General features: G+C 33.6%; 1 protein-coding gene across 4 annotated transcripts; it reads right to left on the bottom strand.

Annotated features, from left to right (window-relative positions):
• Positions 1-4,181: 4,181 nt before the first annotated feature.
• LOC133292297 (phospholipase D beta 1-like) lies at positions 4,182-12,594 on the bottom strand. Of its 4 annotated transcripts, none has more exons than XM_061490711.1 (11): positions 11,234-12,594; positions 10,797-11,158; positions 9,580-9,696; positions 9,102-9,296; positions 8,371-8,619; positions 8,192-8,260; positions 7,926-8,073; positions 7,043-7,191; positions 5,679-5,858; positions 5,092-5,289; positions 4,182-4,664 (listed from the first exon to the last, which is right to left on the bottom strand). In XM_061490711.1, the coding sequence occupies exons 1-11, from the start codon at positions 12,255-12,257 to the stop codon at positions 4,371-4,373; spliced, it is 2,985 nt and encodes a 994-aa protein (XP_061346695.1). In that variant the 5' UTR covers positions 12,258-12,594; the 3' UTR covers positions 4,182-4,370. The 4 variants fall into 4 exon arrangements, with proteins under 4 accessions (XP_061346695.1, XP_061346701.1, XP_061346680.1 ...); XM_061490717.1 differs by having other exon boundaries at positions 10,797-11,524; positions 11,642-12,594; XM_061490696.1 differs by having other exon boundaries at positions 10,797-12,594.
• Positions 12,595-17,233: the final 4,639 nt, after the last annotated feature.

Here is a 17,233-nt window from a genome sequence, read left to right as displayed (position 1 = left end):
TAGTGTAGTTTGTAAACAAAAAAATTTATAAATATAATCTGCCCCTAATTTTAATGTATTATTATAATATAATTTTTGTTTTAGCTTTTTATTTCATAATGTGTTATCATATTTTTTAATAGAATTATGTTTTAGGCTTTAATATTTTACAGTGAATATAAATAAGTTTACATTTTCTCTCAAAATAATATCATTTTGGGTTGAAAAATTATAAAAATAATAAAAAATACTATTATAACTTTGAAATAAATTATAATCACAAAAAATACCTTGATTTTCGTCTCAAAACAACATCATTTTGTGCTCAATATACATAAGTTATCTACAGTAAAACCTTATATTTTTTATAAGTATTAATAATCATATTAATTAAATGAGGTATCAACGCATGATTAATAACAATTATTGATAATAATGTATCTTTTATTATAAAACCGACAAATAAAGTATATTGTCACATGAAGATGGTACGACTATTACGTCAATATACAAAAATCAAAAGCTAAAAAACTCAAAATCTGCTATAATATGAGATAAATACAAAAAACACAAAACTAAACTTAATCACATATTTAAAAGATTTGAATAAAAATATTGAAGAAACTAATGCAAAATATAAATATAAATAAAAAGAAACGGATAGAGCTTCCACTAAAACTAAGAAGAGGGAACCTCTTTTTGAGAAATACTCGAGAGACACATGACGACATACACTGCATAAAGGATAAAGAGAACGCACTTGATTCTGTTATTCAAATATTTTAATGAATTTAATTAAATATTATTAGTTTTATCATGTTTGAACTTTTTGTGCAAATTTTTTCCAAAGGTAATGTGTTACAAATGTTGGCACATATTTTTATCTCATTTTAAACAGTAACACTAAACATGATTAATTGGACATAGCCTTCTCATTTTGCACCCTTCACTTCTTGCTGACAAAACATTAATCAAGAGTTTTATATAAGGGAAAAACTATTCTTATATTACATGATATAAATTTTTTTTCCTACACATCCTTCGATAATTATGTTATTTTTTATTTTCTTTTTCTTTTTTTAGGTAGTGAAGTCCATTAGTTTATCTCTATAACATGAGATAACTATCTCCTTTAATATGAGATTAATAAAATTCTTTATTTAATTGGAAAGTTGATGAAAATACAATTATTCTACAAAGAAAACAAAATGCTGGAGGAGGGACCAAAACTCAAATGGCTTCACCATAATGGGGCCTATTGGCCTAACACATTATGGTGGACCACGGAGACCCCATTAGAAAATGTAGCCGCGGATAAATGAACGGTCCGGATCATCTCTACCTTTAAAGAATGAAATGATTGACACATTTTATATGGCCAACTTCTGAGTAGTTGTTAGGAATCTATTCTGGAAGAGAGTGGATATGGTGTAGTTGTTTGAGAAGAGAGTAAGGTCACATTGAACCTCTTATTCCTCTATTGCTTCTTTGTGGATATAAATTTCGAGTGTGGAAAGTGCTGTAAATAAAAAAAGATCAATTAAATTTTTCATTTCAAGCTATTGGAGTGGCGTTATCATCCTACATTGGCAAGACCCAATGTGGAGTTGGATTCAAATCGAATCATAATGTTTGGGACGATAGGAATAAATAAAAAGAGTTGCATTTTAATTAATAGTTATAATTTTTGGCTTAGTGATAAATGCTTGATCTAATACAAGCAATGGCGGAGTGAGGAATTTTATTGAGAGAGAGCGAGGAAAACAAAATTCACACTGGCTTAGTCAGAACAACACGATAGTGAATCATTACGTAACCAAATTTGAAGACCTCTACACGTTTTCTTCGTATATGAAGAATAATAAGAAAGAAAGAGGATAGATATATGCTACACGATTTTTCTTGTATGTTTGAATGTAGTCTAAGATAAAGATATGATGACATTGAGGGCGCAATCGCCCTCCCTAGCTCCACCATTGTTTGGAAAGCTTGTCAAATGTCATAATGTAGTACCTTGCGAAGAGATTAATTTTTATAGCAGGGGAGTTAAGAACAATATAATTTTACTTGAGCAAAAATATTCAAAGAATACACAAAATTCAAAGGGTAGTTGTAATTTGTTTCATTTAGTATCAAATCATACAATTTTGCCACAAAATTTGTGTTTTGCATGGATTGATATAAGTGAGTGATATTGGACACCTATCTGAAATATGTTAAATAGTTACAAGTCCTCCAGGAATATGAGGCATTATCTGCAAATGAAAACTCTTGACTTTTGCAGATTAATCTACAATTGGATTTCACAAAAATTTACAGAATAGCCAATGTAGTAGCAGAGAATATGCTGGAATATTAGCTATCCCTTGGTTGGTCCCGTTGTATTGACCTAAAATCTAAAGAATGAGGAGTGGCCCAACTTTGTGGATGAAACGTTGTTTAGAGTTCTGAGTAGGCTTGGGTCCATGGTATTGTTATAAAAAGTAAACTAGAAATTAAACATTTGAGACTTTCAAGTTATGGTTCAATTAATTCAAGGATTATATTACTCTTATGTATAGGAGATATGTTATTTCATGTTATAGATATAATTATGTGGTGAGTATCACTATTTATTAAAAATATAAAAATGAAAAAAGAGAAACACAAGAATCGATGAGTATGTAGAAAGTTATATTACTCTCTGCAACATGAGTAATATAACCCTTAATTTTAATTGAATAAAATTGTGACTAAATTATAATTGAATCATATGATATTCAAACTATAAATGTAACTGATTTCAATAGGAAGGATTGAGTAATGTGCTAATGTCACATTTAGCAGTACATGTAAGCACTTTTGCCACCAGGTCAAGTCAAGTGTTACCATTAATTTGGTGAATTAGATACAATAAAAGAATTCACTTAGTGCGAGTTTTAAAATTTCAAAGACTAACCTATACTTAAATATAGGTGGATGAGGATGTTAAGGTGGATGTGTGGGTACACAAGGATGGATAAGATAAGAAATGAAGATATTCGACGAAAGGTCGGAGTAGTACCGGTAGCCGAGAAGATGAGAGAACATAGATTGAGGTGGTTTGGGCACGTGATGAGAAGACCCATGGATGCTCCTGTAAGAACAGAAATTTGTTACCAAGAGCTAAACACAAAAAGAGGCAGAGGTAGGCCGAAGCTTACTTGGGGGAAAGTAGTAAAACAAGATTTAATGGAGTGGGATATAGATTGGCGGACAGTATGTCTTAGAAAGGAATGGAGAAAAGCTATAAGTATGGTGGAGGGTTAGACTCGCTGTTATTCCTATGTTCCGGATGGTCCTTTTTTAGTCCTTTTCCCCTTCATTTCCCCCACTTCTTCTTGTCCCTTTCTTTTTTACTTTTATTTATTTATATATACATATATTTATATTTCATTTTATTTTATTTTATTATTTTATTTGTGTATTTTTATTTATTTATTTATTTATTTTTTATTTTTTATTTATTTTTTACTTTTTTTCAACCGTTTTGTATCTTTCATGTGGGTTCATCTACCACCGACCCCAATTAATTTGGGATAAAGGTGTTGTTGATGTTGAACCTATACTTAAATAAATTTGGAATTTAATTGGAAATGCGGAATAATTTTCAGGATTAAGATGTCTGTTTAGTTTACTCTTTAATTATTTTTGATTAAAAACAGTTTAGAGAAATAGAAAGTTATACCATCTCTTAATCCCAATAACTTAATTGTACACATTTTTAGTGGCTCTTTTTCAGAATGGAATGGAATATAAATTCAGGTGGAAAATTTACAAGTGTCATTGAGAGTCTCTAATCAAGCCCCATAACCCTGCAAGATAATGGGTACTATAAGTTTAACTCCATTTTTTTTGTTAAATTATTGAATATTAAATATAATATACACTACATAAATTAAAAATATTATTTACTATTAAAACTTGTCCTAACATATCAAAATCTAACATTTTAAAATTAACATATCGGAATGTCGTATCGTGTCCCATGTCGGTGCGACATAACTTAATAGAAGCTCAGAGTTTTGGGAGTTTTGTGAAATTATGCAATTAATCAAGAAAAAATAAGTAAATAAAAACTTGTAACATCTGGTAAGGGAGGAAAAATAGTAATACTTAAAAGACAAATTGAATAACAGATCCATATATAATCACTAAAATCAAGTAACAGAATAAATCCCGGATCATGATTTCAAACCAAACTTAAGAGCACTCTAGATTACAATTTTACAATACAATAATGTTCCCGGAGTAAGTGGTTTGTATGTATACAAGAAAATAAAGAGTGTAACCTAAAATGATGTTTCAAAATTGTTTTTGTATTTTGTAATTTACATTCATGCTATCCGGTATATGTGAAAGAAAAGAACTCATCAAGTGGTTAGATTTTCCTGAATGGCAATAAATGATCCTACTATTTTTCCTCCCACATCAGGGAACTCTTCTTGGCCAGGAAGTGACCTAACCTTACCCTTTCTATCAACTTCTACTGGGTACTTGAGTAGATGCCCTCTCATCTCTGTTACTTCATTTTCTGAAAATTGTTTCCAGTTCAGTTCACCCATTGTTCTAACCCTTCTCACACATTCCAGACTCTCTGGTTGTAAGAAGCAGTCTTCAATTGTGCCTGTATGTTCTGCCCAAAGTGACATCCTATATCCATGGATCTACATAGTATAGTTTCACAAAGAATTGCAATCAGATAAGGGAACGTATCTTTGGTACTACAATTGTATGTACTACTTTACCAAAAGTAGGAAAAAATGGGACTTAGATAACAATAACCATAAAATGGTGGGTAAATTAGGAAAAGTTGATTATGTTACTTTTTTCCAAATTTAGTAAATGATATACTGAGTTTTCTGTACTACAGGAGCACCGAAGATATTTTCCAGATAAGTTTACATGTTAAGATTACAAAAATGTAGAATTAACACTATTGTAGCTACTGCCATGTGGAGAAAGTTGTCTAAAACAAATAAGATAAGAACAGAGAAAAAAAAGCTTGAATGCCATTATAGAAACTTAAATTTGGTTATATGAACAATGGCTTCTTCAGCAAATCTGAGAAGTCAGTAACTTAAGAAAGCTTACCTGTCCATGTGGATAAGAATGTTTTCTTGCCCAGGTATGACGAGGTTGGTAGGCTCCCATTGCAATCTCAGTGTCCCTTGTTCCTTCCATAGAGCGCTGGTTGATGTTTGCAGATCCCAATATCACATATTCATCATCAACTATCATGCCTTTTGAATGAACATAAATCATGAAACGCCGGCTATTTCGACTATTTGCCTTAACAAAGAAGACAAGCATATTACAATTGCATTCATTAAATGGAGATTGCATGGAACATAACATGATTGAGATGCTTATAATAACTGTCAGAACACTAGTCCTACCTACAAGCCATGCGTTTCAGGAAATCAAGCTAAAAAAAATTAAGACACTTTGATAGAGAATATAACAGTTTTTCACCTTTTGAGGGGCAGGTAGCAGTTTACATGCTAACAAAATAAAGAGCTATCTGGAAGCAGTATTTAATTTTTAACTTATTGTTACAGGATATCTATAATTTTATATGGACTGTTTCGCAGTAAGAGATTTACATTCATGGCACCATGGCTGCAGAAAAAAGTAACTGGGAAGGGTACAACAATGGAGAGGGTGCATAGAATTCATACTTGTGGGCTATTTGCTTGGGGTGGAGTTCCAGACACAGGGATATTCTCATGCATATCAATGGCCTCCCGATTGCCAAGACAGAAAAAGTTCAAATAGTCTTGTGGAGAATATGCTGCTTCAAGCCCAGCTTCAACCAAAGCCTTATAAATTGTCTCGTACATCATTTGCATTGTTTTATTCTGAAAAAAGGAAAAAAATAGAGAGTATGAAATGCAAGAACCAAGTACTCACAGGTGCTATATTGTTCATTTTGACATCAAGCAGCCAGGATTTCTGAACAATTGAGCCCTACTACTCATTTGACAAGCAGTTTTGATCTCTGATTTCTGGAATAATTTGAGTCCACTTTCTTTTTCCACGACACCTCACATTAGTTTGGAATGATGAAATAATAATGATAACAATAAAGCATCTTTTATTGCTCTTTAAAAAATTATTGATGATCACAGTGATATTTTCTGACATCTAAATTACATAATGATTTGTCATATTTCAACTCCGAGCCTCTATCTTCTTTCGGTTTTGCTTTTGAAATGTAGCTTGCACTATACACTACAATCTTTTAGTTAAAAGCAGTCAACATGAAGTAGCTAACACAAAACTTCGTCGAATCTTTTGATATGGATCACCGATAGAAGCCCCAGTGAGAAAAATGGATCACATGAAACACAGTCCAATCAGAAGGGGTAGAGGAAGACTGAATAAACTTTAGGAGCCACTTAAAATATCTTACTCTAAATGATTTTATTGAAATTTTGGTTTTTGATAGATCCGTGCAGCCGAACCGAACTAGTGGGATAAGGCTTAGTTGTTGGCAAAACCAGCCACCTGCTCTACAACAGAAAGGATAGGAGGATAAAGTGGCAAAATGATCTAATATAACTATAATAGAGCTTATATGCAACTTGATGTGCCAGAGTGAACAAATCCAGCTGTGAACCAATTGAAAAGCTCAAAGACATGATTTCAAGTATTTCATGCAGCAAATTGAGATGAAGAACCTGGGTCTTGCCATTTAAACAAATTAGGAAAAAAAAGTTATATTCATTTTTTTGGGGAGCATTATTACCTCTTCGACTAAAACATGTCAGAGCAATGACAACGGCATAGTTCTTGAATTTTAGGGAAGATTCTGGGCCAAAAGTCACATAACTACAACCCACTTAAAAGTTGTTCCAGCATCACATAATTTTAGTCATTTATTTTGTTATGGTGAGTAGAGAAATCAACAGGTCAACCGGGTGTTCAAAATCTCAATTTATTAAGCAGGTTTCCAAGTAGAATAATCTGGAAGTTCAATCAAATCCTTGCCAAAAAAAGAAACTTGTATTTCATATTGTGAGTTGAAGCATACGCTGCGTACCTGCCAAAATAGAATCCTTTGGGTCGCAGCCCCTGTTGGAACCCCCTCTGGCCACATTGGAATAATGATGTACACTGCAAATCTCTCCTTTGCCCTTATCTTTTCAGCAATCTTCAGCGCAATTTCCATTGGAATTAAATTATTAGCACCTGCAAAAGCATGAAAGTTTTAACATCAAAATGAGATCTTTAAAATAAATCTAATCAGCCCAATTAATTCTTCATCTTTACACAGTCCGTGATAGAGAAAAGCCACTCGGAGTGGTTGAGTGGTGAGGGACTTGGGATAGTTTATTGGAGGTTATAGGTTCTGTAAAGAACCACTTCAACCCAAAAGCTTAAGCTGTTGGGTGAGGCTACATTAATGATTTTATATATCTCAACACGCCCCCTTATACGAGAGCCCACTGGATTTGAAGGGTGGATAATGCACAGGCTCACCTATCTGTACTAAGAAAATTCCACAAGAGAAAGTGGGGGCGGTGAGGATCGAACCCGGGACACGATGCTCAGATACCATGTAAAGAACCACTTCAACCCAAAAGCTTAAGCTGTTAGATGAGGCTACATTAATGATTTTATATATCTCAACAGGTTCAATACTCCATGCCATCAATGTAGCCAAAAATAAAGAACATGGAAAAGACACAGGTGATGGATTGAGGCATGTCATGAATGTATAAAAGGTACTAAACATTTAATAAATGGGAACTACAAGGATTTATATTAAATTGTTGAATCCTCAATTGTTAACTTTTAAATAGAAACTACAAGGATTTATATTTCAGTGATCTTTGTCTACAAACAATAAAACAGTGTGAATATACGAAAAAAGAGTTCTTGAAACAACAAGAAACACGTGTTAAGAAAGAGGAGTTCCATACCAATGTCTTTATTTTGATTCCAATTGTATGAAGACCCAATGAAATATTGATTCTCTATATAAATGTAATGTTGTGCAGCACGAATGGCCTTTACATATGCTGTATGTATGCTCATGTCAATCAGCACATTCTTCCCACATACTAGGTTCTGTAAAAACACAGTAATCTTTAACATTCTCATAGTCACAAATAAGGTGGCTCAAGTCTGATGAATTGAAATCACACATGAAAAAGAAAACTCAGAAACACTAAGATCTTCCATGCACCTTGCTTGATGCATCTTTTGGCTCCTTTGGAAACCCCTTAACAGAATTTGAATCAATTGAACGAAATATCTGCATTCCGAATTACACACAATCAACAGCTTCCTTTAGTAGTGGAAATGGGAAAAATAAATTGCTTATAAAAATTCTTAATATCTATTCTGTACTAATTGACTAAATACCTGAACATGCCAAGCTTCAGGATTATCACCACCTCCACTAGGAGCATCCGACATGTGGATAATATCCGGGATTCTTTCTAGCCTAAGCAACGCATCATCGTATGAAGTCTTCAATTTTTTTATCCCTTGAGGCTTTGCAGCTCTTAACCAGCGCTCCTCAAAGTTGGTCAAAACATCATAAGCTGCTGGACCATCAATTTTAGAATGCAAGTCATGCCATGGCTCCCGGGGACAACCACCAACATTACCCTGTCATTAAATAACCCACATCTTCAGAATATATTGGTTTTCTTTTTTCAAACTTTGTTTTAAAATTGAATTTGAATTGTTTGATTCTAAAGCAAAAATTGGAGAACATCTCTGTCATAAATTTGCAGGAAAGTTTTAGACATGCAAGAAATAATTAATCTGACACATTGAAAGGTCAGATAGATAGCAACAACACCTTATATAATAGGTTTTACATATCGCTGGCAGTGTTAGTTATGCAGTTTGTGCTGAACTGAACATCCACACAACTTGCACTTCGAAACAATCCCTTTAATCTTCCCCATACAAGAATGCAGAAACATTTCTTGATTATAATTTGACTTCCGCAACTACTAAAACTTGGAGTTATGTTTTGTAGCTTTATTCTACTTACACTGCTGTTCATTCATGACTTGTCAAATGATTGATGGAGAAATGTAGTGATCATGCAACCAAATAGGGATCTGAAAATAAGAGATTACCGTGAAAGTTGGGTTGTGATAGTCATCCTTATGAAATGTCTGCAGTGTCCTAAAGAGAGGATGGTTGGGAGTATCATATCGCCCATCACACAAATCAAGTCCACCAACAAATGCTATGATTTTTCTTCTGTTATTTCCAGCATCAGCATCCACAATTACAGTTTTCTGATGATGTGTATATATTGTTCCAACTTCCTGATAATTAGAAGAAGAAATTTAATGAGGAAATCTGGAACCAAAATTATAGATGTGAAAAGATATAGAGATCCAATGCAAGTGTGTAGATATAACAGCTAGCAAAACTGAACCTTGTCATAAATTCTGACATTCATGATCACCCTATCAGCATTAACATGTGCATCATAAAATACATAGAATTGTGAAAGGAGACAATCAGCTAAAATCTTAATAATGCAAGGAATCTAGTAGTGAAGTGAAGTAAAATATTCGAATAAGTAGAGTCATTGTCAAATCGAACCCTTTGCTTGACCCAGCTATGTCGTTTTCCGGCAATGCGAGGACAAAGCAGCACTTGCACAGAGGAGTGCTTGAAAAATCGTCGAGTTTCTTCATCATGAGTTGCCATGACACCATCCTGAATATAAAGCAGAAGATTTTTGCATGATTAAAATAAGAGAGTAAATCATATCCATAGTACTAAGAAAGATCCTTAGAAAAAAGAAACTTGTTCAAGAATCTTAATCATACTTGAAATAAACTAAACTTCATAGATCACGTTAGAAAAAGTTTTAACACATGACAAAAGAATGGCTTTGCTAGGCTACATACAACATTAAAATAAACATTTAGACAAGGGCAATAACAAGTTAACTGTTGTTGTATGATTTATGACAAATTATAAGCAGATGATTCTAGATGAATCAAATCACAAGCCAAGAACTAAAAAGTCCTAAATCCAACTGTAAAAAGTTTCGATTCAAAGATAGCTCTGATTTATTCAGGGCCATCATCAACCATTGGAAGGAGAGAAACAGACTTCTTATTAGTAGGTATAGAACTTGTAACAAAGAAAAATGTGTTAGAGAATTGATCTCCCCACTTTCCCTTATGTAAATATATAATCTACACCTCAACAATTTTTACCTTCTTCTGATCTCACTAGAGGTGTAAATGCATCAGGCGGTTTGTCAGGGGCTGTAAGCATGATGTTTTTAAAAATAGTACAGATTTGAATTCATTAAAATGCCTCTTTCGAAATCAAGCCACAAGCCTATTTTAAAAGGCCTGACCTCTAAGCCTCCAGGTCCAGCTTGTATATTTTAATAAATAATACTTTATTATTTTTTAATAAAATAATATCTTATGATTTCCGGCAACATAGTTAAATTGTTAATATTTTGGATTGGGGTATGGCTTCATGTTTTGTACTATTTTGAATTTCCATTAACTTAAATATACAAAAGAAACAAAGTAATCATAACCTATAATTTTCAATGTGCAATATATCATTTTCGAAGGCTTGGTAAGCTTGATAGGCCAAGTCAAGCCTTGTATTTTTTAAAAATAAATCAGGCCAAATCTATAATTTGTTTTGTAAAAGGCTAACAAGATAAGTCAAATTTGAAATATTTTACATAGGCTAAAGTTTGGCTTGCCCTAACTCATTTACACTCATAGTTCTCACCAAACACAGAAATGCAATAATAGGTAACATGAAAAAATTGCACTACTTACTGTGTTATAACCGAGAATGCTTCTTGACGTGGGGTCATCCCAGACAAGGAGAAGAACTCGTACTCCTTCCTGTGACTTAGACCTCAGAAGATCACCCAGTGTGAAATTTGATGCATGACCAGCATCCCTTACCAACTTAACTTGGTGCCACACTGACCACCCAGTAATGTAAATCAAACGCTGAGCTTGACGAATAGCATCAAAGATGTCAAGCCAACACTTTCCATGAGCATAATACATTCCATTGTCAAGCCTCACATTGGGGAGGCAACCATCTGGAACATGTGCATCTTGATAGAGATTAACAGTTCCACCTTTCCTCAATGGAAAATATGTGCCAGGAACCCCAATATAGTCAGGTCCTGCTCCAACTCCTTGATGATAAAAACTCAGTTTCTCCATTGGAATGTACTGAATTGATAGACTCAAGATAGCACCTGGCTTACAAGGCTTCCCATTGTTATTCAGGATAGGGTAGGTCCCTTGTACTTTTCCCCCTGAGTATATTTGTTCCACAGGAATTGCCACAATCCCAATGAGCTGTGAACCCACCACATCACTGTCCTTAACAAGAAAGTGCACTTCAGCAGCATGATGTGCAACAGGAACATAAAAATGTTGCTCCCACACAGGGTTCTCACTGTTGCTAATCACAAAAGTCCTCCCAATAACAGCATTTGATACAGAAATTGATACATAAGGATCACTGGTAATCTTACTCATTGTCCCTTCAATCTTACTTCCCATATTACCAGGTAACTTACCAAACATATCCCCTAGAGTTTTATGGAACATGTCCATATTGGGAAGATTTTTGGCTCCATGAACACATATATCTAAATTACCATGCAGGAGCAAAACCCTCAAAGACCCTTTGTCCTGTGCTGGAACAATCTGCAAACTCTGACTATGCACTGAGTCATCAAATGAGCCAGAATAAGCTGAAAGCTTAGAAGAATCCCCCTGACCAGGGTAGGAGGATCCCAAACCAGAGAAGGAGTTACTAGAATAGCCATGAAACTCCTCTCTCCTCTCATGATCTGTAACTGAAATAGAATGTGTGAATAGATGCACAGGAGGTGCAGTTGCAGTTTGCTGATTATCAGACAACCTAACATTGCTCATAAGATCATCCAAAGGAGGGTAAGCAGAACTATGAGGAGGGTTTGAACTATCACTAGTTGGAGGAACTTGGTAAGGGTAAGGATAAGTATAAGATGGTTGAGGAGGTGGGGGGTAGGAATAGTCTATGTGGCTAGGATAAGGGGCTGAGGAGGAGGGTGGTGGAGGAGGTTGTGGATTGGAATAGTTGAAGGAATGTGAAGGATTGGGTGGATATGGATAAGGAGTAGGTGCATATGGATCAGCACCTGAAGCTGGAGGTGGATATGGAGGAGTGTTGCCAGGGTATAAATATGGGTTTGGATACCCATATGGTGATGAAGACCCATAATTGTCCATTAATTAGAACTCAGAATTGAACTCAAAATTGATCATGCAAAACTATTAAAAATTTGATCTTTAGTGCACACTAGGGTCATGGAAGATACCCCAAATGGAATCAGCAAAAAAGAAAGTAATTGTACACAACAGAATAAAAAAAGAGAGAACAAATAAAAAGACAAAATTTTCAGGCCTTGAAGGATGATAAATTGAGACTGATCGCCAAAATTTATGGAACTTTTAAAAGATTGGTATAATACAAAAAGTGGGTGTATAAGAAAATGAAAAAACTTAACTGAAAGTTGAGATTTTTATGAGGTAAGAGAGGGAAAGGTTTTTCCTTTTATGAAGAAGCTCTTTGATTTTGAAGCTTCAAAGAAGAAGAAGAAGAAGAACAAAGATTCAGGGTAAGGAAATGGATCGATCTCTTTTTTTTTTTTTTTCTGTATAACATACCCAGGTCAACTTGGTCCCACTGACGACGTGTACAAAGCTCATGCGGAATACCGGCGCTTACAGGTTCTGAGTGCCTTCATTTCTTGGTACAAAAGTGCTCAAAAATGTTAACGCGGTTGGAAGGAAAAAAGAAGAAAAACAAATGAATATGGAAGAAAATATGTTTGAAATTTGATTGGCTAATTGTTTCGACATGGAAATGGGAATTGGAAAAGTTCAAACTTCAAAAAAAAAAATCATTAGTAAAGGGAAAAAATGTTTATTCTTTTAAATGATACAAGTTATTTTACTCTCATAAAGAAAGTGAGACTCATACTTTTAATTTATTTTGTCTATTTTCTCTTCTTGTAATTTATTTATTTCTTTCATTTAAAATGACATAATTTTATATCCTTTAATATGATACACGTTTTTTCTCTTGTTTAATTGGTGGGGGCATGAGTGAATACTCAAAACATTTTTCTAAGCTTCTAAAGTCTGAACAACGGAAAATCTTGGTGTCCTACTTTGGAGGGCAAACATAGTTTATTTGTGCCGTTGATTAACACCTCTCTACAGTGGTAAACACACAACACGTTGTTAGCGTTATCAACTAAGGCAAGCAATTCGATTGGATTCATCTAAGACAGGTTCATTCCATGTTTATGATTCAGTTGTTAGTTAATTTATATTATTCAGTTACCTTATGACTTTGACTTTTGAGTGCATGACCAACTTATTCACATTCATGATGCCATTAAAAGTCGATTTTATATATTATATATAAATGGAAAAAATAATCATCCTTTTAAATAACGATTCTTTTAACTAGTAATATTTTTATTTAAAATTTAAATTAAAAAAAATTCCACTCTCTTCTCCTATGATTTCCATTATCTATATCTTTCTTTCGTTTAAGATGACACAACTTTATATCCTTAAAAATAAAAAATATTAGTCCCTATATAAAAACCAAAAGTTTGATATGTTATCATTTATTTTAAGAGAAAAGTCCACTCATGCCCCTGTGATTTATTCCAAAATCATATATGTCTCTGTGATTTTTTTTATCACATATATCCCGTAATTTGTAAAAGGGTATGATTTTTTTATCGCATATACCCCTATGTTTTTTTGATTTTTACAAATCACAAGAACATATGTAATAAAAAAAAAATCACAAAAACATAAATAATTCTAAAACAAATCACAAGGAGTTTTTCCCTTATTTTAATCAACTAGTACTTGAAAGTTGAAATGCTAGTGTGATGAGTTGTTCCCTTTTGATTACGTGTCACATTTTTTTAATACAATAATGGCACTGAAAAGAACCCGAAATCTCATATAAATTACTACGTATAGTATCATATTGTGCTTTTTTATTACTTAACTTTGAGTAATAGTAGTTGGATAATAAAGTGCAATTTTATCATTCAAAAAAGTTTGAAGATAATAACAAGGATAGACTTACTGTTCATGAACATTCATTGTTAATTATGTCACAAATCAATTAGTGAAGAGTGATCCTTCATTTAGTGTATGACGCAAAAAAAAAGGATTTGATATGATGGCCTTATTCCCCATTTAGTCCAAAAGGATTATGCGTCCGAAGAATCTTTTAAAAGATTTCTAAGTGGGTTTGATAGTTCATAGAAGTTATGAGGCGTTTGTTACGAAGTAGAATGTTTATCAATCAATTCAAATTGATTCAAATTACGGTGATTGTGACACCCTCCCCTGTACGCGTCCAAGGGAGTTATATGCTAAGCGGATTAGAGTAGTGACAAAAATAATTTAAATTAATTAAAGCGCACTTTGGAATCACAATACATTAGTAGGTATTAAAGTCTGGTTGTACAAAAAAAATCAGAATAATACTCGTGAAAATACATAACTGGCTGAAATTACAGTTTTTCAGAAAACCTTGCTGTCTTAAAAAAATCATATCAATTCGAGTTCAACAACTTAAAAAAACTTTCTTTGACACACGGAAACTAGACATCCAGGGCGTTACGTGCATATAAAAATTGTTTCATTCGGAGGTGTTTAGCCTCTCGAAACAGAACTCGTAAGATGAAAGATAAATCAGTGAAAGTGTTTCAAAACGACCTGAATTGCAAAAATCATAATAAATCGGACTTTCAGAATTTCATTGTAAAGTTTATATAATATGAAACTAGACATCTGGGACTTCGCGTGCATATAAAATATGTGTCATTCGAAGGTCTATAGCCCCAGATACCGAACTCGCAAGGTACTCGCGGAAGTAGTTTAAAAATTCAGACTTGAAAACGTACATGAATTATTTTGCTAAATAATACTAGAATTTCACAAGTTACAAACAGACCCCAAAACCCAAATACAGCAATTAAAACATACCCTAACATTTTCTTACAACATCTCAAAAATAAATATTACAGCCTACTATAGCGATCAACCAACAATTAACATAAATAGCATGTCAACATCAAAATTCCCAAAACGACAGCTGCAATAAACAAGACATCTTCAATACAAGTACATCCTCAAATGCCTTTTCGTACTCCTGCAATTTATGAAAATTGAGCCCCCGAAGGGGTGAGAAAAATTCCAGTAGTGTGATAGCAAAACCAATAATGCAACAATATTAAACTAGACACAGAATTCCAAAACAGTTGCATCAACATTTAAAATTCCGTACAGCTGTTAATCATCATCTTATTGCGCATATAACGCCATGGTCATGTATATTCATAATAGTCATAATAGTGCGTATATAACGTCATTTCCTTGTTAGTGCGTATATAACGTCATTTCCTTGTTAGTGCGTATATAACGTCATTTATTTCCTTGTTAGTGCGTATATAACGTCATTTCCTTGTACGTTCATAGCACCGTCGTGCACGTACTAACATACACAGTGGATATTCCATTATGGCTCCTCAAAGGTGAATTCCAACTGTGGCCTATGCAGACGGAAGCCAAGTGTCCCATACCCTGGTACCGAAGGGATGCCTATATGATGCGTGCTCAAACGTATGCATATTTATATAATTATCCTAGTCCATGAGCAGCATGAAATTCGTGCATGTATGCCATGATATGCTTTTCACACAAACAAGAAACAAATGAATTATGAAGTGTATATGCATGACTAGATCATCATCATAATATCATATATTTCATGTACTTTCAGTACCAACTGCCACATAACAATTACTTCTCATAACAGAATTTTTCATCTTGTCACATTCATAGGCAGCATACATATAGCATATAACAGCACATTAATCCAAGGCACGTGTGAGCAACAATTCACAATTCTATACGCTAGCAAATAGTCACATTAGGTAATACCACCAAACACTTACATTGTGTGTCCAAGTGCTAACCAAACAGCACCAAATTTCAGTCCACTCCCTAGGAGTTATGCGCACCTAAATACATGTGTGACAAGTCAGAATTTGTTTCTATGCCAACCTAAATTGAACCTGAATGCATGAGGGAACTTGATTTGCTTCGCTGTTAACAATTGATATGTTAACTGAAGTCAGAAAATTAATCTAGTGTAGGAGCTATGAAAACCGATTACAGAATAAGAATTAGAAGCATAAAAACTTGTTGATAAATTATGGGAATAACATAGAAACAAATTCTGACTTGTCACACATGTATTTTTTTTTTTTTTTGTAAATACATGTATTCTCCTAGACTGCACATGAACCCGAAGTAGAGAGGGGTGATAAGTCTTGGTTTTTGGCCAGAGTTTGGGTTCACCTAATTACACTTCAACAAATCGCAACCTATTTTACTTAGGTTTGAATAATTTAAGTTGTTAACGGGGCTGACTTCGTCCCTACTTGCATTCTGATCCCCCAAGGTCCAGCAAGAAAATCATACTGTTTTGACACCTACCAAGCGTGTAATGAGAGGGGATAAGGGAGTGGGTGATTTTCGGCCAATAAGGTTATATTTAACATAATTTTTCATGACTTGAATTGAGTCCACCCATATATATATATATATATATATATATATATATATATATATATATATATATATATATATGTGTATGTATTTATATTTCGAGTTCAAGGCAAGCTTCCATGTTCCTAACTAAATTATATAACTTCCTAAATTCGCGGGATGTTACCGTGATCGAACCGAAAAATCGATAACCGAAAAATCGAAAAAAAAAACCCGTAAAATTTAATTGGATCGGATTTCAGATTGATTGATGAAAATCGATCCAATCCAAACCGATCTAATATATTAATTATCCTCTGCTTATTTGAGTCTTTCTCCAATCATAATCCAAAAATTTCTCAACCCAAGAAAAAACTTTTAGTCACATCTCATCAACAAAATTTATCTATGAAGAGCTTCATATCTCATTGTAAAAAAAAAAACTACATTATAGTTTCCTAATACTTTTGTATTTCAAAAAGATAAAAATTACAAAGCCAATACATACAAAAGATGTTATTTGCACAATAATCATGAAACAAATTTTAGGATTCTAAAAAATCGAAAATCGATCCAATCTAAGCTGAAAAACTTTGGATTTGATCGGATCGAAT

The sequence above is a fragment of the Gastrolobium bilobum genome, unplaced genomic scaffold (assembly GCF_033153095.1).
Source record: "Gastrolobium bilobum isolate Gb01-03AN ecotype WA unplaced genomic scaffold, APGP_CSIRO_Gbil_v1 utg909, whole genome shotgun sequence".
NCBI lineage: Eukaryota > Viridiplantae > Streptophyta > Magnoliopsida > Fabales > Fabaceae > Gastrolobium > Gastrolobium bilobum.
Note: the sequence above shows the minus strand (reverse complement) of the source record. Positions and strands in the feature narration are given on the sequence as shown.

Bases quoted from the DNA above. Each gene is read 5' to 3' on its own strand.
- LOC133292297 (XM_061490705.1), bottom strand. From the start codon at position 12,257: ATGGACAATTATGGGTCTTCATCACCATATGGGTATCCAAACCCATAT. The intron at 8,261-8,370 runs GTATTTAGTCAA...TTCGGAATGCAG, and splicing joins CTGAAGCTTGGCATGTTCAG to ATATTTCGTTCAATTGATTC. The intron at 8,074-8,191 runs GTGCATGGAAGA...GTGTTTTTACAG, and splicing joins CAAAAGATGCATCAAGCAAG to AACCTAGTATGTGGGAAGAA.